Genomic DNA, 26,133 nt, shown 5'->3' on the forward strand with positions numbered 1-26,133 from the left:
AGATACAATTCATTCAAACATACATATTGTGAACGTTTTGGGAAATGTAAAACGTATGATAAAAATCTGATGTGGTAACTTTCCTTTGTGTAACATAATGTTACTGCCAGAGGCGCCAGTGGAGGTCTATATGTCCAGTCTGACTGACTGTGTTAGTGTGTTCGTTCATGTTCATGTTTGTGCGTATTCCTTTGTGTGTATGCGTGTGTTTGTTAGTGTGTTTATCTGTGTTTGTGTTTGTTTTCATTCCTGTTTGTGTGTTCGTACGTTTGTCTGTGTGCGTGTCTGTACCTATACCTGAGGCGGCGGTGGAGGTCTTGCTGGTGGCAGCGAAGCAGTAGAAAGGTGGGTTGTCACAGTGCTGTACCACAGGGTTGACCGGGTCTGTCTGCTGCAGCTCAAACAACAGCTCCTCCATGGTCTGAATGGTGTTGTTACGACACAGGTAGATCACTACCTTCTTGATCTGGAACACACACGGAAGTAGGAACACACACATGCATGCACACAAGCACGCACAGACACAAACAAAGGGTTAGGATTTGAGATAGGATTCGTTTTCTGTATGGTTCTAAGGTATCAAAGTTAGTTTTCTCTGTATTGTTCTAAGGCTGCATGGTTGAGCTTAATTATCTTTTCATATATATTTGATGGTTTTAAATACACTTTATTCAGACAGTAATGAAATGAAAGGGGTTCTAAGGCAGCACTCACATAAGGCAGCAGAGGAGTGTCGCTGCTCACTCCACACAGACTGATGAGGAACTGCAGGGTAGTCCTCAGATTGTTGGACCACCTGTCGTTACTGGCCAGAGCGTTCCAGACATTCTCCATCTCTGGTCCTGGAACGTCATCACCGTACTGACATGACAGGGCAGAGTATCAGCGATAAGTAACATTAACAATAGAATGACACCTTCATTGAACAAAACATATATTTACAGTGCATTCGGAAAGTATTCAGACCCCTTGACTTTTTCCACATTCTGTTACGTTACAGCCTTATCAATAAATATATATTTTTTTTTATCCCTCATCAATCTACACACAGTACCCCATAATGACGAAGTGAAAACAGGTTTTTCTACATTTTTGCAAATTTATGAAAAATTAAAAACAGAAATAACTTATTTACATAAGCATTCAGACCTTTTGCTATGAGACTCAAAATTGAGCTCAGATGCATCCTGTTTCCATTGATCATCCTTGAGATGTTTCCACAACTTGATTGGAGTCAAACTGTGGTAAATTTAATTGATTGGACATGATTTGGAAAGGCACACACCAGTCTGTATAAGGTCCCACAGTTGACAGTGCTTGTCAAAGCAAAAACCAAGCCATGAGGTCGATTTGTCCATAGAGCTCCGAGACAGGATTGTATTGAGGCACAGATCTGGGGAAGTGTACCAAAACATTTCTGCAGCATTGAAGGTCCCCAAGAACACAGTGGCCTCCATTCTTAAATGGATGAAGTTTGGAACCACCAAGACTCTTCCTAGAGCTGGCCGCCCGGCCAATTGAGCAATCGGGTGAAAAGGGCCTTCGTCAGGGAGGTTCCCAAGAACCCGATGGTCACTGTGACAGAGCTCCAGAGTTCCTCTGTGGAGATGGGAGAACCTTCCAGAAGGACAACCATCTCTGCAGCACTCCAACAATCAGGCCTTTATGGTAGAGAAGCCAGACGTAAGCCACGCCTCAGGCACATGACAGCCCGCTTGGAGTTTGTCAAAAGGCACCTAAAGGACTCTCAGACCATGAAAAACAAAATTCTCTGGTCTGATGAAACCAAGATTGAACTCTTTGGCCTGAATGCCAAGCCTAACGTCTGGAGGAAACCTAGCACCATCCCTACGGTGAAGCATGGTGGTGGCAGCATCATGCTGTGGAGCTGGTTTTCAGCTGCAGGTATTGGGAGACTAGTCAGGATCAAGGGAAAGATGAACGGGGCAAAGTATAGAGAGATCCTTGATGAAAACCTGCTCCAGAACACTAAGGACCTCACCTTCCAACAGGACAACGACCCTAAGCACACAGCAAAGATAACGCAGGAGTGGCTTCGGGACAAGTCTCTGAATGTCCTTGAGTGGCCCAGCCAGAGACCGGACATGAATCCGATCGAACATCTCTGGGAAGACCTGAAAATAGCTGTGCGGCGACGCTCCCCATCTAACCTGACAGAGCTTGAGAGGATCTGCAGAGAAGAATGGGAGAAACTCCCCAAATACAGGTGTGCCAAGTTGTAGCGTCATACCCAAGAAGACTCAAGGCTGTAATCGCTGCCAAAGGTGCTGAGTAAAGGGTCTGAATACTTATGTAAATATCATATCCGTTTTTTTATTTGTATAATGCAAAAAATTCAAAAAACCTCTTTTCACTTTGTCATTATGGTATATTGAGTGTAGATTGATGAGGAAAAAAATCGAATGAATCCATTTTAGAATAAGGCTGTAACGTAACAAAATGTAGAAAAAGTCAAGGGGTCTTAATACTTTCCAAATGTACGGTATGTGCTCATATTTGTATTGTAAGTGCTATTGTGCTAAGTGTTATTGCTCCAAAGTTTCCTGTATGTTGTCTGCCTTTCAACGAGCAATGCACGCACGCACGCACGCACGCACGCACGCACGCACGCACGCACGCACGCACGCACGCACGCACGCACGCACGCACGCACGCACGCACGCACGCACGCACGCACGCACGCACGCACGCACGCACGCACGCACGCACGCACGCACGCACGCACACACACACACACACACACACACACACACACACACACACACACACACACACACACACACACACACACACACACAGACCATCTGACCTTGGCGGTCATGAACATGAGGTTGTTAAGGACCAGCGAGGTGGCCAGCAGCGAGCCCCAGCCCATTCCCCTTAGGGTGTGTTGGGGGACTTGTCCCGCGGTGTTGCCTGTCCGGTCCGGGGTCTCCTCCTCAGGGCTGCAGGGGCTGGAGACCGGTGGCAGCAGGCAGCTGTCCATCAGCTCGATGTTAGAGAGCCAGGGCAGGAGGTAGGTCAGCATGATCTGACGGCCGTTGGGGTGAGTGGTAGGGAAACGCTGGCTAACCTCTGGGACAGGAGATAGAAACACAACGGAGCAGAAACCGTAAATTTATAAAAAGTCATAAATAATTGTTACAAAGTCAGTCCCTCCAGGATTTTGTTGTGGTATTTGTGGACAAAAATGCTTGATTTTGGTGCGGCAATTATGACATTTTGCATGGCAATTTGTGATGATTTTTGTCCAATTTGTCATGAAAATGCACTGATGGGGAAAAACATTTGTTGACGTGTGTATTGATTTAACAATGTTATGTGGTAAAATGTATTGATTTGTAAAAGTGGTGATTGGTTAAAATTGAGAGCCCTTTTTTTGCAGTGCGGTAATTAGACAGTTTTATGCAGTAATATTGCAGCGATTTGACTGTTACATATGATAATAGTGCAGTGATTGGTCAAATTTGCGAGAACTCACTTCACATATGGGGAATTGTTGATTTTGCAACAAACAAAAAAATTCAACTGCAGAATCGCTAAATCCTGGAGGGACTATAAAGTTGTCCTCTGCAGAGGGAGGGGTAGAAGCATAAGATCTGTTTTGCCACTATAGATCACAATGAATCAGATTATTATGGACAGGGAGGACATGCTCCCAGATCAGCACTCCTACCCTGAGACACTTGATAAATACAGGCCCTGTTTGTATTTATTATTATCCCCATTAGCAGCTACTCTTCCTGGGGACTGGAAAACTTAAGGCAGTTATAATTTTTTTTTAACATTACAATACATTCATAACAGATTTCACAACACAATAAGTGTGTGCCCTCAGGCCCCTACTCCACTACCACATATCTACAACACAAAATCCATGTGCATGTGTGCCTATGTTTGTGTTGCTTCACAGTCCTCGCTGTTCCATAAGGTTTATTTTTATCTGTTTTTTAAATATTATTCTACTGTTTGCATCAGTTACCTTATGTGGAATAGAGTTCTATGTAGTCATGGCTCTATGTAGTACTGTGCGCCTCCCATAGTCTGTTCTGGACTTGGAGACTGTGAAGAGACCTCTGGTGGCATGTCTTGTGGGGTATGCATGCGTGTCTGAGCTGTGTGCTAGTCATTTAAACAGACAGCTCTGTGCTTTCAACATGTCAATACCTCTCACAAGTAGTGATGAAGTCAATCTCTCCTCCACTTTGAGCCAGAGAGATTGACATGCATATTATTAATGTTTGCTCTCTGTGTAGATCCAAGGGCCAGCCGTGTTGCCCTGTTCTGAGTCAATTGCAATTTTCATAAGTCCCTCTTTGTGGCACCTGACCACACAACTGAACAGTAGTCCAGGTGCGACAAAACTAGGGCCTGTAAGACCTGCCTTGTTGATAGTGCTGTTAAGAAGGTAGAGCAGCGCTTTATTATGGACAGACTTCTCCCCATCTTAGCTACTGTTGTATCAATATGTTTTGACCATGACAGTTTACAATCCAGGGTTACTCCAAGCAGTTTAGTCTATCAGTCTATCAGTTTATCTCAACTTGCTCAATTTCCACATTATTTATTACAATATTTAGTTTAGGTTTAGGGTTTAGTGAATGATTTGTCCCAAATACAATGCTTTTAGTTTTTTAATTATTTAGGACTAACTTATTCCTTACCACTCATTCTGAAAAACTAACTGCAGCTCGTTGTTAAGTGTTGCAGTCATTTCAGTCGCTGTAGTAGCTGGCGTGCATAGTGTTGAGTCATCCGCATACATAGACACACTGGCTTTACTCGAAGCCAGTGGCATGTTGTTAGTAAAGATTGAAAAAAGTAAGGAATTCATTTTTCTAACTGGATTCCATTAAAGAACAGCAGCGGACTATGATCGATAAAGTCAAAAGCCGCACTGAAGTTTAACAAAACAGCGTCCACAATCTTTTTCTCATCAATTTCTCTCAGCCAATCAGTCATTTGTGTAAGTGCTTGTTGAATGTCCTTCCCTATAAGCATGCTGAAAGTCTGTTTGTTTACTGTAAAATAACATTGTATCTGGTCAAATGCAATTTTTCCCAAAAGTTTACTAAGGGTTGTTGTAACGATGTACGCTTAATTAATAAATGAACAAAACAAACACAAACAGCGCACCGACATGAAACAGCAACAATGATGACTGCAGAAGAAACCAAAGGGAGTGACATATAAAGGGCAGGTAATCAAGGAGGTGATGGAGTCCAGGTGAGTGTCATTATGCGCGTAACGCTGGTGACAGGTGTGTGCCCTAACGAGCAGCCTGGTGACCTAGAGGCCAGAGAGGGAGCACACGTGGCAGTACCCCCTCCCCGACGCTCGGCTCCAGCTGCAGGACACCAACCAAGATGACGATCCCGGGGATCAGGAGCGGATCCTTCACCTATGCTAAGGTGCAGAAACCTGATGAACCAGCTGTGGAGTGAGAGCCTAATGGGCCTTCCAGGTAGCTCCGGCTCCAACACCCGGACCTGTCATCACTCCCAACACAAAAACTGAAAAAATACTCCCTAATGCTTCCCTTTGTTGAGTCGTCATTCTGTAACGATGTATGCTCAGAGTCGGGAAGCAAGTTCAGGGAGTGAATACATTTAATAAATAAATGAACAAAACAAGAAACACAAACAGCGCACCGACATGAAACAGGAATAATGATGACTGGGGAAGAAACCAAAGGGAGTAACATATAAAGGGCAGGTAATCATGGAGGTGATAGAGTCCAGGTGAGTGTCATTATGCGCGTAACGCAGGTGACAGGTGTGTGCCCTAACGAGCAGCCTGGTGACCTAGAAGCCGGAGAGGGAGCACACGTAACAGTTGTTGCTTAATAGGGTTAAAAGCTAATATACATTTCATACCTGAATACCAATGAGTTAAATGTCCAGAGCACAGCCGTGCGCCTTCTACAAGGTGTCTGTTTTCATCCTTGTTTTTGATAACTGAATATTGAGTCTCCATCATTTGATAACTGATGATCAGTGTTTTTATTTGGTCCAGTTTATACTGACACAATTCCTCTGAATCAGAACCCACTTCACTGTTGCTATTGCAAAGAGCAGTGGGAGCTTCCATAGCTAACTGACAAGGAACCTTTTTGAGTGGAAGGCGCCATCCTAACACAAGAACACACATTTAGCAGGAAGCCAAATGAAGATGACCTGCTTGTGAGTACTACGTGAGTACCACACACACACACACACACACACACACACACACACACACACACACACACACACACACACACACACACACACACACACACACACACACACACACACACACACAATACCTGAGAAGAGAGGCAGAGTGAGTTCGGGGTACATCCTAGACAGTTGCTGTGAGAGCTGGGCTAGAGAGACGTTGTAGAGGGGAGGCAGAGGTCTGTGGGTCCTATACAGGATACTACTGGGCTTCTGGTCTGCTATCGTCTTGGAATACACAAACAGCTTTGCCTCCAGAATCTGGTTATCAAGAAAGAAAAACACTCTTAGTCCAGGATATTATCAGTCAGGGTTGGGGTCAATTCTAATTAAATTCACAGGTTGACATTTATTGGGATGAGTCCTGTCCTTGAGGCAGAACTGAGTGATTTCCATTAGATGGGCCAGTTGCAAAGTCAAAATTGCCTTTATTGTAAAAATGTGCTTTTTGGTCTTAATTTAAGGTTGGATTAGGCATTAGGGCTTGTAGTGTGGTTAAGGTTAGGGTTAAGGTTAGGTGTATAACCAGATTGTATGACTTTGCGGCTGTGCCACCTAGTGACCACTCTGAAAACCTGCTTCCAGAACAAGATTCATGTCAAAAAACATTAACCTGCATTAATTTCAGCTAATTCAGGAAGTAAACTGAAAAAACCCTCATCAGTTTACAATGGAAGGATATCATACATTTCATTGGCCAGTAGAACTTTATTTAGATAGTCCATCTATGTACATCCTACAGATTGAGTCTATTGAGTGCATTTGTTTGCTGAGCGTCTATAGACAGACTATTCAAATAAAGTTTTACTCAGTGTAATTGGTCCTTACCTGCATTAGCTGCATTGAGATTTCATACATTTCCCTGCTGGTGTCTGATGCCTTGAAGAGCACCAAATTCAACAAAGTCACGATGTCACAGGGATAGTTTCTGCAAGTGAATGATAATCAAGATTAATATAATAAAGCTTGTAGGTGTAATGCATTATGATGAAGTTATAATGCATCATAAGATGTGTCTTGGACAGGTATATCATGTCTTCAATCATCTCACAATGATCCGGAGAAAAAAAAATGTTGAAATAACATACAGACATAATCTATGTTAAGAAGGTATAAATAGGGTGTCCACCCACACTGCCTAGAGTGGGTGAAAGCGTGCTTGGGTGATGAAATTTCACTTCATTATGTTATAAAATCAATTTTACCAAGACTAATATGATTAATTTTGTTCAGAATCGTTCAGTGGAGTCTTCTCTTACATATCATTAATATTACACCCTAAAAGTCGGATTTCGTAAACGAATGCATCCGATAATAAGCACCGAGCTCTGTTGACATGGGGGTGCAGGTTTCTCATAATGACTTTTGAGGATTTTACATTTTGTGGTCGTCATCTTCACAGTTGTTTCCACGGGTCGCAAATTGCTAAATTAGCATAACACGTGCTGAATTAAATGTAAAAGTCTTTGAAAATAAAAAGCTTGGAGTACGCTCAGTGCTCTGTTGAAATTTCACAGAGATAAGCTTATTTTGGTAAGAAATCTTTGAAAAAGAACGGGAATTTCGAATAAATATGAAAAGTATTTTCTAAAATATGATACTACTGTCAAAATTGATATCCATCTTACCTCTATATTGTTTTTTTGTCCTGCGGATTTCGAGAAGAAAGATGACAAGAAATGGGAAAGTAAGCCTGTCAGGTAGCTAGCTATGTATATTTTGAACCAAGGTAGCCAGTAGCCTTAATTCTTGCACAGAATCCAGCCTAGCTGACGCAAGGCAATTTTCCAGACTTTTGACCACTTTTTTTTCTCCCTAATTCTGGCCATCATAAAAGTGTATGAATAACTTTTGAACGTATTATGATAGAGATATGAGGTTGGGGCCATTGGTTTTCTTAGAGGAGCAAGTATCTACACAATTAACATATTATTTTACCCATTGGACAATGATGTTGTATAAAGCATTATACCAGCAGGTTAAAGTATTACAGACTATTTCAACAAATAGTGATGCTTCAGTTCAGTATTTGAAGTGTAAGGTTCAGTTATGTTACAGAGAGCGGCATTTGATCAGTTCCTACTCATGATGTCTATAGCAGAGTGTTTCCTACCAATGATGTCTATGGTAAAGCGGTTCCTACCAATAATGTCTATGGTAAAGCGGTTCCTACCAATGATGTCTATGGTAAAGCGGTTCCTACCAATAATGTCTATGGTAAAGCGGTTCCTACCAATGATGTCTATGGTAAAGTGGTTCCTACCAATGATGTCTATGGTAAAGCGGTTCCTACCAATGATGTCTATGGTAAAGCGGTTCCTACCAATAATGTCTATGGTAAAGCGGTTCCTACCAATGATGTCTATGGTAAAGCGGTTCCTACCAATAATGTCTATGGTAAAGCGGTTCCTACCAATAATGTCTATGGTAAAGCGGTTCCTACCAATAATGTCTATGGTAAAGCGGTTCCTACCAATGATGTCTATGGTAAAGCGGTTCCTACCAATGATGTCTATGGTAAAGCGGTTCCTACCAATGATGTCTATGGTAAAGCGGTTCCTACCAATGATGTCTATGGTAAAGCGGTTCCTACCAATGATGTCTATGGTAAAGCGGTTCCTACCAATGATGTCTATGGTAAAGCGGTTCCTACCAATGATGTCTATGGTAAAGCGGTTCCTACCAATGATGTCTATGGTAAAGCGGTTCCTACCAATGATGTCTATGGTAAAGCGGTTCCTACCAATGATGTCTATGGTAAAGCGGTTCCTACCAATGATGTCTATGGTAAAGCGGTTCCTACCAATGATGTCTATGGTAAAGCGGTTCCTACCAATAATGTCTATGGTAAAGCGGTTCCTACCAATGATGTCTATGGTAAAGCGGTTCCTACCAATGATGTCTATGGTAAAGCGGTTCCTACCAATGATGTCTATGGTAAAGCGGTTCCTACCAATGATGTCTATGGTAAAGCGGTTCCTACCAATGATGTCTATGGTAAAGCGGTTCCTACCAATGATCTGTATGATTCTTAACTTAGTTAATTTGGATGCAGTCTATCACAGTGCCATCCGTTTTGTCACCAAAGCCCCATATACTACCCACCATTGCGACCTGTATGCTCTCGTTGGCTGGTCCTCGCTACATATTCGTCGCCAAACCCACTGGTTTCAGGTCATCTATAAGTCTTTGCTAGGTAAAGCCAAGCCTTATCTCAGCTCACTGGTCACCATAGCAACACCCACCCGTAGCACGCACTCCAGCAGGTATATTGGTCATCCCCAAAGCCAACACCCCCTTTGGCAGCCTTTCCTTCCAGTTCTCTACTGCCAATGACTGGAACGAATTTAAAAAATCACTGAAGTTGGAGACTTATATCTCCCTCACTAACTTCAAGCATCGGCTGTCAGAGCAGCTTACCGATCGCTGCAGCTGTACACAGCCCATCTGTAAATAGCCCACCCAACCTACTACCTACCTCATCCCCATATTTGTTTTTTGTTTTTTCTGCTCTTTTGCACACCAGTATTTCTACTTGCACATCCTCATCTGCACATCTATCACTCCAGTGTTAATTGCTAAATTGTAATTACTTCGCCACTATGGCCTATTTATTGCCTTACCTCCTTACTTAATTTGCACACACTGTATACAGATTTTCTATTGTGTTATTGACTGTACGTTTGTTTATCCCATGTGTAACTCTGTGTTGTGTTTTTGTCACACTGCTTTGCTTTATCTTGGCCAGGTCGCAGTTGTAAATGAGAACTTGTCCTCAACTGGCCTACCTGGTTAAATAACGGTGAAAAAAAAAAAAAAGATCTGCTGCCACAGAAGGTGACATTTGACTATTTCCTACTTCCTTACAGTAATGACCAAATGTTCTTAACTTTCTACTTGTGCCAGAGATGGTGGAATTAGAAGGGTTCCTACCAATGATGTCTGTAGTTCCTACCTGCTGCCACAGATGGTGGCGATGGCCTTGAAACAGCCAGAGGCCAGTTGGTAGGAGCCGGTGAAGCAGCGGTCGACCGCCCAGTTAAACAGGTTGACCTGGTCAGCATTCAACTCCAGCAGCAGAATAACTACCTCACAGCCCAGCTGGTGAACCTAGTGGTCAATGACAGGTGGTCAGTGTGAGTGTGTTTGTGTGTGTGCCTGTGTACGTGACCACCATCAACTACTTCGAGCAACCAAACTACCAGATAAATCATGCATCTTCAATGACGATTTGACCGTTGGTGATACGATCAAAGTTGAACAAAAAATAACTGGAGGTGTTGCTCTGCAATAATGAATGGGGGAGGGAAAGTGTCATTAGACAAAAATATTCCATACAGTATATCCATATTGAAAGGTGAATGCCTTTGAGGTGTAAATGGTTTCCTCATTTTTAAAAGCCTTGAGTAAGACTAGTTTGAAAGGGCAGTAGAAGCTATATGACATCTGTCTTAGCAGGATGAATCACATTTTCATGCCTAGTTTTTACTATTCATTCCAAGGTTAAAGAATGTAAACACTAGCCTGGTCCCAGATCTGTTTGTGTTGTATAGCTGACAATGACCATACGAGTTGGCAAGACAGCACAAACAGATCTGGGACGAGGCTATGTAAACACCAGAACACAAGCTGAAAGTCAACTTTGAATGAGGGAGTAAAAAAACATATACAGAGAGGGACAGGTGCTTAATCCAGCCAGTCATGTTATAAATGGACAAATAATTGAGCAAATTTACCCTGAGACAAAAGCACTTGATCAAAACAATTAGGGAACAGTTGGCAGGAGCTGATGTTGTTTTACTGTGAGGAAACTAAGCAAACTATCAGAGGGCTATTAAGGTAATAGTGTGTGTGTGTGTGTGTGTGTGTGTGTGTGTGTGTGTGTGTGTGTGTGTGTGTGTGTGTGTGTGTGTGTGTGTGTGTGTGTGTGTGTGTGTGTGTGTGTGAGTGTGGCTATTTTAAGATTAAGGGTTAGGTTTAGGATTAGGGTTACAAATAGGGTTAGGGTTAGAATTAGGGTTGGGGTAAGGGGTTAGGGGTAAGGATTAGGAGTTAGGTTTAGTGTTTGGATTACGGATTAAGGTTAGGGTTATGGTAAGGTTTAGGGAATAGGGAAAATAGGATTTTGAATGGAAATATATTTTAGGTCCCCATGAGGATAGAAGAACAAAACGCGTGTGTGTGGGGGTGTTTGTGTGTGTGATTGGCCACATCACATACCCGTAGATCCTGGCAGGCTAGTATGTTATCCAGCCACTTATAGAGGTATCCGTCTGGGGACAGTCCAACGTTGTCGAACACAGGTCCACAGCACAACACCGCAGACATGGCCTAGAGAAACACACACACACCCACTCTAGAAACAGTAGAACATGGCATGCACGCACAACATGCAGTAGGACCAACCCCCATGCTCCAACTCAGGATCATTCAGACACGTCATACCTAATAAAGGTTGGGTGCTGTATAGCTTCTGTACCATCACCCTGTGAATTCCAGCACTAACCATGAAGGTTGGGTAGTGCTGCTTATACACTGCCTTCAGAAAGTATTCACACTCCTTGACTTTTTCCACAATTTGTTGTGTTACAGCCTGAATTTAAAATTGATTTAATTTAGATATTTTGTCACTGGCCTACACACAATACCTCATCATGTCAAAGTGGAATTGTGTTTTTTGAAAATTTTACAAATGAATTAAAAATGAAAGGCTGAAATGTCTTGAGTCAATAAGTATTCAACCCCTTTGTTAAGGCAAGTCTAAATACGTTCAGAAGTAAAACTTTGCTAAACAAGTCACATAATGTAACGCCCTGGCCATAGAGAGGGGTTTTTTGTTCTTTATTTTGGTTAGGCCAGGGTGTTACATTGGGTGGGCGTTCTATGTTCGTTTTCTAGGTTTTTTGTATTTCTTTGTTTTGGGCCGTGTGTGGCTCCCAATCAGGCACAGCTGAAGTTCGTTGTTGCTGATTGGGAGTCACACATAAGGAGCATGTTTTTCCTTTGGGTTTTGTGGGTAATTGTTTCTGTTAGTGTTTTGCACCTGACAGGACTGTTTGGCTGTCGGTTTTTCTTATTTTTCTATAGTGTTCTTTCTGCTATTAAATATTCAATGATGAACACTAACTCCGCTGCACCTTGGTCTACTCTCTCTCACGACAGCCGTTACACATAATAAGTTGCATGGACTCACTCTGTGGACAATAATAGTGTTTAACATGATTTTGAATGACTACCTTATTTCTGTACCCCACACATACAATTATCTGTAAGGTCCCTCAGTCGAGCAGTGAATTTCAAACACAGATTCAACCACAAAGACCAGGGAGGTTGTCCAATGCCTTGTAAAGAAGGGCACCTATTGGTAGACGGGTATTTTTTTTTTAAAGCAGACATCGAATATCCCTTTGAGCATGGTGAAGTTATTAATTACACTTTGGAGGCTGTATCAATACACTCAGTCACTACAAAGAAGGGGGACTTTAAAACAGTTACAGAGTTAATGGCTGTGATAGGAGAAAACTGAGGATGGATCAACAACATTAGTTACTCCACAATACTAACCTAATAGACAGAGTGAAAAGAAGGAAGCCTGTACATAATAAAAATATTACATAACAGGCATCCTGTTTGCAACAAAGTACTAAATTAATACTGAAAAAAATGTGGCAAAGCAATTCACTTTTTGTCTTGAATAAAAAGTGCTATGTTTGGGGCTAATCCAATACAACACATTACTGAGTACCACTCTCCATATATTCAAGTGTAGTGGTGGCTGCATCATGTTATGGGTATGCTTGTAATCGTTAAGGACTGGCGAGTTTTTCAGGATAAAAAAAACAACAGAATATAGCTAAGCACAAGCAAAATCCTAGGGGAAAACATTGTTCAGTCTGCTTGCCACCAGACATTGGAAGATGAATTCATCTTTCAGCAGGACAATAGCCTAAAACAAGGCCAAATCTACACTTGAGCTTCTTACCAAGAAGACAGTGAATGTTCCTGAGTGGCCGAATTACAGTTTTGACTTAAATCTGCTTGAAAATCTGTCAAGACTTGAAAATGGTTGTCTAGCAATGATCAACAATCAATTTGACAGAGTTTGAAGAATTTTGAAAAGAATAATGGGCAAATATTGTACAACCCAGGTGTGCAAATCTCTTTGAGACTTATCCAGAAAGATTCTAACATGTATTGACTCAGGGATCTGAATACTTATGTAATTTAGATATTTCTGTATTTCATTTTCAATAAATTTGCAAACATTTTGAAAAACATGTTTTCACTTTGTCACAACGTGATATTGTGTGTAGGTGGGTGATATTTTTTTTACATTTTTTTATCCATTTCAAATTGAGGCTGTAACACAACAACATTTTGAATAAGTCAAGGGATATGAATACTTTCTGAAGGCACTGTAGCTTTTGCACCATCACCCAGTGGGTTCTAGCACTAACCATTAAGGTTGGGTGGTTCAAAGTACTGCTCAGCTTTTGTACCATGGTACCTAACACTGACCATGAAGGTTGCTGTTCAGGACTGCTTTGTCCTTTCTGAAATAAGACATCCAAAGGGATGAATTGCAGTCATGTTATGAAGGAAATGCATACATCTATGAAGAGAATGAAAAATATCTTACTGGCTCATATGAGGTTATTGTTTTTGACGCTCGGGAACTGACTGAAATTACACGCTTTACACAATAGTTATGGCAGCACACAGGATCCGTTGATAGCAGCGTTGCGCTATTGAACTCAGATCAAGCTAAGCTCTTAGAAAAAAGGATTCCAAAAGGGTTATTTGGCTGTCCCCACAGAATAACCCTTTTCGGTTCCAGGTAGCACCCTTTTGGGTACCATGTAGAACCCTCTGTTGAAAGGGTTCTAAATGTAAACCAAAACGGTTATACTTTGAACCAAAAGGCTTCTACCTGGAACCAAAAAGGGTTCTTCAAAGGATTTTCCTACGGGGACAGCCAAAGAGCATCACTACTCTGGACGGTTCTGACTTAGAATATGAGTACAACTACAAATACCTAGGTGTCTGGTTAGACTGTAAACTCTTCTTCCAGACCCACATTAAGCATCTCCAATCCTAAATTCAATCTAGAATCGTCTTCATATTTCGCAACATCCTTCACTCATGCTGCCAAACCCTCATAAAACTGACTATCCTACCGATCCTCGACTTCGGCGATATCATTTACAAAATAGCCTCCAACACTCTACTCAGCAAATTGGATGTAGTCTATCACAGTGCCATCCGTTTTGTCACCAAAGCCCCATTGTCACATCTGTCGTCAGGAATGGACCAAGGCGCAGCGGGTTGCGTGCTCATCATTGTTATTTATTTAGTGAACACGAAAAAAAACTCGACAGTACAACAGTCTTGCAGGCGATACTAAAAGCAATGCAAAAACAACTACCCACAAAACCCAAACCAAACACACACCTAATTATAGGACTCTCAATCAGAGGCAACTAGAAACACCTGCCTCCAATTGAGAGTCCAACACCCAAACCTAAACATAGAAAAACTAAACTAGACAGAACGTAGAAATACATACAAAAACACAAACTCTCTGCCACATCCTGATCAAAACTAATACAATTACTCCCTCTGCTGGTCAGGACGTGACAGTACCCCCCCTAAAGGTGCAGACCCCGACCGCACCTAAAAGAAAAGACAAAAACCCCCAAACAACAAAAAATATCCCCCTAAACTAAAGGGAGGGAAGGGAGGGTGGCTGCCGTCAACGACGGCACTGTGCTACACCCCCCCCTCCCCAACCCACCTATATAGGAGGGGGGTTGGGGGACCCCCCCATCCTGGGAAAAATATGATTTGTCCCCCCCCAATATATCACTGAAACATAACTATGTAATTTAAATAATATTAATAATACGCAATGAAAGCAATTGTGCTGATTATAGACACTTAATAGCTCGTTTTTAAGTTTCAAAAGATTGCGACCCCCCCACCCTTTGCCTCACAATGGTTTGATCCACTGCCAGTTCCTTAGCTTGCGAGGTAACGTAGAGGTCGTATCTACTGTCTGAAAGGCACTCAATGCACGTAACTGACGTGAGGTTAATCCAGTCAATCGCGCACACACACTAGCTGAATATGCAGAGCTAGCGCGCAAATATTAACTATTAAGCTAGCTAGTACCTATTCCATTTATGTGGCGTCGTCAAAGATGGAATCTTTGCTATCGTCAATTTATTCCAAGATCAGCATGCATGTAAGTTAGTGCTTCAAAGTCCCTGTGATAAGGTTAGCGATAAACTGAACAGAACTACACTCTCTTCTACCATTGTTTTAAATATATTTAATGGTCTCGTTGCAAAAGCTAAATTGTCGCAAGGGAACTTTTATTTATATATTTTATTTCACCTTTATTTAACCCGGGTAGCAAAGATTATAGCAAACACCACTGAATTGGTGCTCGCTAGCTTTGCAAATTCAGCTATTGTTAGAAGCCAGCCAATATGAAACAAACGATTAAAATTACAAAAGGTTGCAGCATATGTTGTGTAAATGGTGAACTCATACAGCTGTCTACTCTTGTCACTGCAATCCGTTTCACATTTGCTAGCTACCTTTTAGATCGAAGCCCATATAGAATGATAGAAGATAAGATGATAGAAGCCCATCTCCTACTGTAAATAACCTACATACTGTGTGTGTGTAGCCAACCAGGTAGAAAAATTGCAGAAAAATGGCAGAAAAAAGACAGACATCAGAGTATTTTTCAGTACACCAAAACGCAAAGTAAGAACCCTAGTAGCTTAATATCTCAAAGACTAGTTGATAAAATGTTCATAAGAAAGAAATGAAATTCTAATGGAAATGTTTCACAATGATGTCATTAGGCAGAGCAGGCAACAGATGGCACACAGACAGCAGAGTTGGGGACAGATATGCAGGGACAGACTGGCAGAGACAGGGAGTCTCAGGTAAGTTTGTTGAGTCTTTGTTTGGCAACATTATGAAAGGTTCTCCATTTTTTTGACTTGTAAAATAGGAACATAATTGGAAAATGCCATGGACACCCCCACTCTCAACTTAAACTGGTGACTGAACTAAGATTTGTTAAAGGCAATGGTATTGCTGTTGTGATTAGTTGTGTAGTTTTGGGTACCGGTAGTTAGGAGTACGGCAAACACCTTATTTCTTTGGTTCCTCAATATACATTTACCATATTAAACGTAGGCTATGTGTTACAGCACTACTTTTGGTGTCCTCCTCAGGAATTGCTCTTGAGAAAATGTAATGTAATTGTCCCCTCCAAAGTTGATATCAGATTTTCGCCCCTGCATGTGTAACTCTGTGTTCTTTGTGTCACACTGCTTTGCTTTATCTTGGTCGCAGTTGTAAATGAGAACTTGTTCTCAACTGGCCTACCTGGTTCAATAAAGGTGAGGGAAAAAAAAGAAAACAAAAAGGACAGATTACAACCAGATAAAACACATTTTTACTGACGTCATCAAACGTCATATTTTGATATCTGGTTGTAGCGACGTCAGATTACAACCGGGTCACTAAAAAGACTTATGTCCTTTTTCAATAGAACGCAACCTAACCATAACATCACATACAAATGTCAGCCTGATGTCTTTTTAACCACTTTGCCCACTGGGTACAGCCAACGGAGGATTTCTTTCAGGGAGTTTTCTATTGCTGTTGTGCTACTGCTTGGTCTTCCAGGAACTAGGCAGGGTTACTGTTTTGTTTATTTTATTAGGATCCCCATTAGCTACCGCACATGCAGCAGTTACTCTTCCTGGGTCCACATAAAACATACAAATACATGACAAAGTACAAAACAGTGATAGACATGAACATGACATATTACATTCAATTCAAAATAAAATCAAATTAAATAAGAGTTAAATATAGGAAAGACACCAAGAGACAACAAAAATACTATTTACGCACTATTCATACACTGAGTGTACAAAACATTAAGAACACCTTCCTACTGTATTATAGAGTTGGACTCTACAAGGTGTCGAAAGCATTCCACAGGGATGCTGGCCCATGTGCTTCCCACAGTTGTGTCAAGTTGGCTGGACGTCCTTTGGGTGGTGGACCATTCTTGATACACGTAAGAAACTGTTGAGCTTGAAAAACCCAGCAGCGTTGCAGTTCTTGACACAACATGGTGCATCTGGCACCTACTACCATACTCCTTTCAAAGGCACTTAAATATTTTGTCTTGCCTATTCAACCTCTGAATGCCACACATACACAATCCATGTTTCAATTGTCTCAAGGCTTAAAAATCCTTCTTTAATTAACCTGTCTCCTCCCTTCATCTACACTGATTGAAGTGGATTTAACAAGTGATTATAGCTTTCACCTGGATTCACCTGGTCAGTTTATGTCATGGAAAGAGCAGGTGTTCATAATGTGTTGTACACTCAGTGTATATACATATTCATATTTTTATATACAGTACAGTACAATGAAATACAAAACAGATAAAACTGTTCAACACTTTGTGACAAATGGTTTAGTAAAAGCGCTATACAAATAAGAAATGTGATTGATTGATGTACCTTGAGGGCGCAGTACTGGTATCTGGTGATCTGGTGGTTCCTGTCACTGTAACGATCGAGAGGCGTGAACATGACGCTGAAGGGACCAGCCCATTGGCTGAACAGGATGAAGAGGTGGTGCCTTAGGCTCTGCTGCGGGAAGAGGAAGCGTCGGTGGTGGACTGGAGGAGAAGAGGGGGAGAGGAGGGCAAAGGGGAGAGGGGGACACAGGGAAGCAGAGAGGGTGGGAGAAACGGAGAGGAGAGGAGGGTAGAGGAGTGCAGAAGGAGAGAAAGAAAATAAGGACAGTAAAATGTATCTGTTAGTCCCCTTCTCAGAACAGTATATGGGCATCAAAATCACTGGGGCATTACAAACTGCTACTGTATGGGACTGAGTGACTAAGAGCTGAATCCAAAACTAGTCCCTTCCCCTTGGCCCTCGGCCCTCCATTTGCGCATTCACGTGCGCATCCGCCAAATGTACAAGTGTCCCTAAGCTAAGGGAGTGAAAATTATCAAGGGTGTAGGGGCTAATTAGACCCTCAGATAGTCACTTTGACCAAGCCAGCAAGGCTGCAGGCTCCAGAGCGAAGTGCCATCTCATCACGCATTACGATATGTTTGGTGTTTGCGCCATTTCATACAAAAGAATTGAGAGGCGTGCCTTTTTTATGAGATGTGCTTTTGTGTCTGATTGTGAGGTTTGACACATAATATAAATCAAATACCCCCAAATTAAATGCTTAACTGTTAATGAGGTTTATATCTTCTAAAACGCAACAGGGAATTTGTTCATTTGAATTTCATGCTTGTTTTATTATTTAAAACAAAAAGTGGAATATGAATTGCATCATTCAAGTCACAAGTGTGTCCCGAGGTTGATGGGTTCATTGATCCCCTCTCCACTCTATGGAAGTCACCCTCAGAGCTTCATCAGTAACACGTGACAATGGAGGGTCCTCCGAACGAGTTGGTATGAGCGAGGGGCTAGTTTGGGATTCACCGCTGGATTACAGTCGTATTCCGTCAGTCGTCTCTCATTCATCAGGCAGTCAGGAAGTCTGGCTGCCAATGAGTCATCATCTGCCCTTCCCTATTTAAGCTACAGTATTTTAGGACTGGCGTCCCTTGGGGTATGGCCTAATCAAGATCAATGTCAAGTGTCCTGAGTCCCTGCTTTCCCTGGGCCTGCACCAACCCTTGCCACACGGAGGCCTGTTTTCATCATTCATAAGCTACCAAAAAGTACGGCTCAGTACTCAGTTTTCGGTGACAGTGCGCATCTATGGGGACCTGAAAACATAAAAATTATTTTGAAACAAAGTTATTTTGGATCCATAGGGCTCTGATAAAAAGTAGTGCACTATATAGGGAATAGGGTGCCGTTTGGGAACCAACCTAAAATGTCAGCCAAAAAGTAATTTGGTTATTTACCGGGAACACACTGGATGAGGTTGGCCACCATGGCACTGAAGTGAGCTCGGATGTCCTTGAGAATCTCTAGCTCTTTGTCATTCTCCGCCTCCAGAAGCATCCGCGTCAGGTCCACGTACTCTAGGAACAGAGCTCCCAGGGCCAACGTATCCCGCTCCAGAGCCCCGTTGGTGCTGTGGACACCAGACAGAAACACAAACAGATGGACAGACGGACATACAGAAGTAGATGTCAAGACAACAGTTTGTTTAGTTTATTTACATATTCGAAACCATACTGTTGCTTTCGCATCCAAGGGAGGACAGAGGTATTCTGTGAGTCCTGTGCTTCCCAGTGTGTTGGGCAGTGTCTCCAGCATGACCGTGAGTGTGCCAGTGAGCATGTCAATGAGTGTGGATTGTGTGTCAGTAGGTGTGACACTAAGTGTCACTAAGTGTGTCAGAGAGTGTGTCTGAGAGTGTCAGTGAATGTGGGTTGGGTCAGAGTGTCAGAGAGCTTGTCAGTGAGCGTGTCAGTGATTCACACGAGGTTGGTGGCACCTTAATTGGGAGGACGAGCTTATGGTAATGGCTGGAGCAGAAAAAGTTCAATAGATTGAGCATAGCAGTGCTTTGCACTGATTAAATTGATTTGGTTTCCATGTTTTTGATACCATTCCATTAGCGCCGTTCCGGACATTATTATGAGCTGTCCTCCCCTCAGCAGCTTCCTGTGCAGTGATTGGTCAGTGAATGTGACTCTAACCTATCACTGATGACACCAGAGTCAGCCAGCAGCTCAAATATCCTCAGAAGCTGCAGCCTCAGGAGGTCTCTCCGCTCACGGCGCTTCTTGTTCTGAGACATAGAGAGAGAGAGAGAGAGGGAGGGGGGAGTGAGCGAGAGAGAGAGCGAGAGCGATAGAAAGGGAGGAAAAGAGAGAGAGAGAGAGATCCATCAGATAGGCACTTCTTCTAATAGCTGTTTCATCTACAATGTGTGATCTCCCTTGCCTGGCTACCCATCCACATTGCTTCAGCCAAAGTTTATTCTCCACAATGAGTCTGGATATGCCTTCCTCCCCTACGATTTTAGCTTGCGAACACATTCTGACCTTTCTGATTGGTCCCAGAAACTGATGGGTTGGGCCAGAGCCAGCCTACATGATGACTTTATCAACTTAAATACTCTGATTGGTTCGATTTTTTAGAGACGATCCAATCCCTGATGAATTTGTTTTGTACAACGCCCCTCATTTTGAAGTCACACAAACGACTTCTAGGATGGCAGATTCAGACGAAATGTACAGCATGTAGAGATCGATAGAGCAGCAGAATTAAGTTCAGGGTGAGTTGTCAGGCAATGACCTCCCCTCTCTATTCAATGACTTACAATATGTTGCGAAGTAGTAGTTGTGTATATAAGAACAAACTGAAGCGTTATGATGATTATGCCCACAGCTCACCTCTGGTCTTCTCTCCAAAGCTTCCTTCATTAAAGGATGCAGCTCCTCTACCAGCTCCCTGGACACAAACAGAATTACATATAGAACTCTAGAACGGACATTTGGATCCTAGCACATGCCTAAAAAACATCCATCTTGCTCAGGAAACCTTTCAATCTAGAAAAGGATCACATGTGGTATAATATATAAGTGATATAATAACATATCACAGTATGTTGGTTAGCTAGTTAGTGATTTAATAGGATCTTTGTGATCACAAAAATGTGTTACTATAACAAAGAAGACATATGTTTTGAAATGTGACGAAAAACCCGAACATACAATTTCATAAACATTCACAAAAATGTACCATAGATAGTGCTTTGCACTGATTAAATTGATTTCCAAGAAAAGGGTATTTAAGATAAAATGAAGTCTACACGGAACAAAGAGAAGGGGATATGTCCAAACTGAAAAAGACCAGAATGTACCACTTTGTAATCCCTCGCTTATCTCTCTTTTAAACCATCACAAATGCTTTAAAACTTTCCACAGCTGACTGTATTGTGTCATGTTCCCTGTTATGAATGCAGGGACTGACAGTTAGTACATGAGGAATCAATGGGTATATATCACAAATTGTGCCTTTTAGCAATTAATAGCTTGAGTATGTTTGACTTCGAGTAAAAGGGTTTAGGGTGAAGTTTCCCCTAGCAGTTTATTTTAGGTCAGTTGGGGGAGGGGAAGCTGATCCTTGATCTGTGCTAAGGGGAAACGTCTCCCTGAGGTAAGACACTGTGATAGAGGTAAGACACTGTGATAAATCACCCAGCTGCTACATGTAAAATATATGTAACGCCGTTTGGGTCTTTGTATGTCAAAAAAGATATTTGACGTGTTAAAAAAGCTTTTAATTTGACACGTCAAATAACAGTTATATTATAGAATGTTGTGTGTTCTGAATTTGCACGTGCAAGCCAAGCGCCACCACTACTATAAGTAGCACTGTCAAAGCGGTACAAAAAAAGACTGCAAACAAGCAAACACCGGCCACGAACGATGTGTTTACAATACCGCGTTGGTAATAAGGAATTATTTGTTCGACTGCAACTTCTGGGGTAGCTAGCGTTAGCTTGGTACCTAGCTAGCACCAACACATCCAGCCTGTAAACAATGACCAGTAGAAACTGTAGTCATTTTCATTATTCTTAGCAATGATTTAGGAATCCTTGTGAGTAAGTATTAGCTAGGTAGCCACTTGTTGTTCACCTATTGAAATTGAACTTGCTAGCCAGCTACTTAACCTTATTGCCCAAAGCTAACGTTATAAGCAGCCAGTTTGCTTCATCTGGCTAGTGAGGCTCGAACGGACCGGGTTATGTGTTGTGAAGCTAGCCACAATAAGGTTTAGGCAAAATAGCGGAATTTGCGGTTTGCCTTCAAAATAAAAGTACCTATTTGAAAGCGAATCAGAAGGTTACAATTGGTGGAATTATTTCATATTTAGACTAGATAATGTTAAACAAGGTTGGAATATGAAACAATAAAATGGGGTATCAGTCTACTTGGTGACACTCGAAGAACACAATTGTTAAGAGTTTACGCAAATATTAGCGTTGTAGCTCTTAACGTGGGACTGTGACTGTGTGAAATCACCTCCCCAGTCAGCCTATTGTGTGTATTGACATTCATATTTCACTGTACAGCTTTACCTAAGGATTGAGGATCAATGAAATGGGTTATCAGTCTACTCCAATACCCAAAATATTTTCTCCCAATGTCCTCCTCAGAGTTATCAAACTCCAAAACATCCACACAGTATTGTTTTTCCTCGGGAATAGTGTTCAAAACACATTGTTTGACAATAAATGTGGCTCAATTCAGTTGTTTCAGAGTCCCGCAATAACAGCTACTACACTAATGTTCTCTGGGCGTCACTGAGTAGACTGATACCCCATGTCATTGATTCACAATCCATAGGTAAGGCTGTACAGTGAAATATGTATGCCCCCAATGCAATTCTATTTATTGTATTTTGTTGATTTTATATAACAACATTCCAACCTCGTTTAGCATTATCTATTCAATTATGGCATAATTCTACTATTTGTATTAATTTGCATCACTGTCAATAGCATACATTTATTTTGAAGGCCACGATTACGCTAATCCTTATTGTGGCTAGCTTCACATAGATGGGTCCGACCACCATTAATCAAATAATAACTGTCTTATGAATTTGCGTTATTTTAGATGATGACACCTAGCTAAATAGTTAGCTAGCTAACTATATAGCTAAATAGTTAGCTAGCTAACTATATAGCTACTGAAACAGATGTCGTTTTCTATGTTTTTGGGGAAGAACATTGTTTGCATCCATGAGCTAGCTAGCTATTTTTATGACCAGCACTGTAGGTGCGCGAGAAAACCTTACCAGCATCATAGCGTACGTATATATGAATCGTTGTAACATATAACACGAGTGATAGTGTAATCAATGTGTAATAACTACGTAAAAAATTATGAACGTGTTAAATTATTATGTGACGTGCAGTCATATTCAGGTCCTGATTGGTCAACAATCTTATTTGACACGTCAAATAGTGTTATTTGACATGTATCTTTTTTTGACACACAAAGACCCAAACGGCGTTCCATAATATAACTGGAACGTCTGAAACGCATGCTCAGCATTTTTCTTATCTTATCACCCTAATCAAGTACTGAGGAAACTCTCAAAACAAATAGCCTTCGCTTAGCTAACTCCTACACTGATCAGGGGTAACTCTAGTGTGTGTGTGTGTGTGTGTGTGTGTGTGTGTTGTACCTGAAGACCAGGGAGTTGGTGCGTCCAAAGCCTAGCACCAAGGACTCTGTCAGCTCAATGCTCTCTGCTCTCATTAGAGGGACCAGCTGCTTCAGGAGCCATGCTACCGAGGGGGTCCAAATCACCTGGTACACACACACAAAACATTGTACAATCCAGTGCCAATCACCTGAGGAGCGTTCAACAAGGCTTCCATTTACGGCAGAAGATAATTTGCTATTCCTACTACATTAAATATACATGTAAGCCTACATGTTCACATTATTATTTATAGAGGCAGTTTAGATCCGAAACAGACACTTACAGTGCCTTCGGAAAGTAGTTAGGTTACAGCCTTATTCTAAAATGAATTAAATCGTTTCAGAGACTTGTCCCAAAGCCACTCCTGCTTTGTGTTGGTTGTGTGCTTAGGGTCGTTGTCCTGTTGGAAGGTGAACATTCACCCCAGTCTGAGGTCCTGAGTGTTCTGGAGCAGGTTTTCATCAATAATCTCTCTGTATTTTGCTCCGTTCATCTTTCCCTCGATCCTGACTACTCTCCCAGTACCTGGAGCTGAAAACCATCCCCACAGCATGATTCTGCCACCACCATGCTTCAACGTAGGGATGCCAGGTTTCCTCCAGACGTGAAGCTTGGCATTCAGGCCAAAGAGGTAAATCTTGGTTTCATCAGACCAGATAATCTTGTTTCTCATGGTCTCGCTGCTACAGAACACTCAGGACCTCAGACTGGGGTGAATGTTCACCTTCCAACAGGACAACGACCCTAAGCACACAACCAACACAAAGCAGGAGTGGCTTTGGGACAAGTCTCTGAATGTCCTTGAGGTGCCCTTTGGAAAACTTCAAGTGGGCTGTCATGTGCTTTTTACTGAGGAGTAGCTTTTTAAAGGCCTGATTGTTGGAGTGCTGCAGAGATGGTTGTCCTTCTGGAAGGTTCTCCCATCTCCACAGAGGAACTCTGGAGCTCTGTCAGAGTGACCATCGGGTTCTTGGTCACCTCCCTGACCAAGGCCCTCCTCCCGATTGCTCAGTTTGGCCGGACGGCCAGCTCGAGGAAGAGTCTTGGTGGTTCCAAACTTCTTCCATTTAAGAATGATAGAGGCATTTGGTTGTAAGTTTTCAGAGGTTGTCACCTCCTGACCAAGGCCCTCCTCCGACGATTGCTCAGTTTGGCCGGACGGCCAGCTCGCGAGAAGAGTCTTGGTGGTTCCAAACTTCTTCCATTTAAGAATGATAGAGGCCACTTTGTTCTTGGTGTCCTTCAATGCTTCAGAAATGTTTTGGTACCCTTCCTCAGATCTGTGTCTCAACACAATCCTGTCTCAGAGCTCTATGGGCAATTCCTTCAACCTTTTGGCTTGGTTTTTGCTCTGACATGCACTTTCAACTGTAGGTTCTTATATAGACAGGTGTGTGACTTTCCAAATCATGTCCAATCAATTGAATTTACCACAGGTGGACTTCAAATCAAGTTGTAGAAACACCTCAAGCATGATCAATGGAAACAGGATGCACCTGAGCTAAATTTTGAGTCTCATAGCAAAGGGTCTGAATACATTTATTATAAATTGCAAAAATTTCTAACAATCTGCTTTTGCTTTGTCATTATGGGGTATTAATTTTAGAATAAGGCTGTAACATAACAAAATGTGGAAAAAGTCAAGGGGTCTGAATACTTACCGAAGGCACTGTACGTTTGCTGCACCATAGCGTCTCAGACTTTTAGCTAACAAATGTTTACGGCTAACACAAAACAAGTGGAATATGTTAGCTAACGTAAACGAACGTTTGTAAACTACTGCCCTTGTTGAATGCACCTCTGGTACACACACTCAAGACATTGTGCATCACACACAATTCAGTTCCAATCACCTGGTACACACACACACACACACACACACACTACTTAGTCAGACATCTTCACAAATGACGTCACAACTTAGTTACACGGTTTTCCAAACCAGAGCAAACCACAGTGGAAAGGATAACCATGTCACTTTACAAACTTTAGGGGAAGTTAGTTGTGTCCCTATGGGGAGTTAATTCGTCCTTAGGGGGGTTAGTTAGTCCCTAGGGACCTAGCTGTGAGAGGGGGGAGTACTTTTGTATATTGTATAGTATATGTGGACACCCCTTGAAATTAGTGGATTTGGCTTATTTCAACATAAGCTCACAGAACGGGATCGCCAAAAACATCTGTTCTCGGTTGCAACACTGACTACCGAGTTCCAAACTGTCTCTGGAAGCAACGCAGCACAAGAACTGTTTGTCGGGAGCTTCATGAAATGGGTTTCCATGGCCGAGCAGCCGAACCAAGACTAAGATCACCATGCGCAATGCCAAGCGTCGATGCCATTGGACTCTGGACCAGTGGAAACGAGTGCTATGGAGTGATGAAACATGCTTCACAATCTGGCAGTCCGATGGACAAATCAGGCCTTGGCGGATTCCAGGAGAACGCTACATGCCCCAATACATAGTGCCAACTGTAAAGTTTGGTGGAGGTGGAATAATGGTCTGGGAATGTTTTTCATGGTTCGGGCTAGACCCTTTAGTTTCAGTGAAGGGAACTCTAGAAGGGGAAATCTTTAACTTTGTGAACGAAGGCCTTTTCTTAATGACAAAGGAGTGTCAGTTGGAGTGGAAAACTTGACTGGCCTGCAC

General features: G+C 42.1%; 1 protein-coding gene and 1 long non-coding RNA gene across 2 annotated transcripts in view; one reads left to right on the forward strand and one right to left on the reverse strand.

Annotated features, from left to right (window-relative positions):
• Positions 1–26,133, reverse strand: part of LOC106580640 (protein furry homolog) — a 281,327-nt gene that overhangs the window by 114,139 nt on the left and 141,055 nt on the right. Inside the window, exons 24-35 of the mRNA XM_014161918.2 lie at positions 23,468–23,592; positions 20,662–20,719; positions 19,963–20,054; positions 19,219–19,391; positions 17,804–17,964; positions 11,460–11,570; positions 10,195–10,349; positions 7,068–7,167; positions 6,329–6,500; positions 2,831–3,096; positions 715–861; positions 298–466 (exon numbers count right to left, since the gene is read on the reverse strand). Of these exons, the coding sequence (XP_014017393.1) occupies positions 298–466; positions 715–861; positions 2,831–3,096; positions 6,329–6,500; positions 7,068–7,167; positions 10,195–10,349; positions 11,460–11,570; positions 17,804–17,964; positions 19,219–19,391; positions 19,963–20,054; positions 20,662–20,719; positions 23,468–23,592 (1,729 nt within the window). The remainder of the gene's footprint in view (positions 1–297; positions 467–714; positions 862–2,830; positions 3,097–6,328; positions 6,501–7,067; positions 7,168–10,194; positions 10,350–11,459; positions 11,571–17,803; positions 17,965–19,218; positions 19,392–19,962; positions 20,055–20,661; positions 20,720–23,467; positions 23,593–26,133) is intronic.
• Positions 21,270–26,133, forward strand: part of LOC106580641 (uncharacterized) — a 37,358-nt gene continuing 32,494 nt past the window's right edge. The window contains exons 1-2 of the long non-coding RNA XR_001322927.2: positions 21,270–21,446; positions 23,474–23,595. This is a non-coding gene — a long non-coding RNA (uncharacterized lncRNA). The remainder of the gene's footprint in view (positions 21,447–23,473; positions 23,596–26,133) is intronic.

This window comes from Salmo salar, chromosome ssa20, assembly GCF_905237065.1.
Source record: "Salmo salar chromosome ssa20, Ssal_v3.1, whole genome shotgun sequence".
Taxonomy (NCBI): Eukaryota; Metazoa; Chordata; class Actinopteri; order Salmoniformes; family Salmonidae; genus Salmo; species Salmo salar.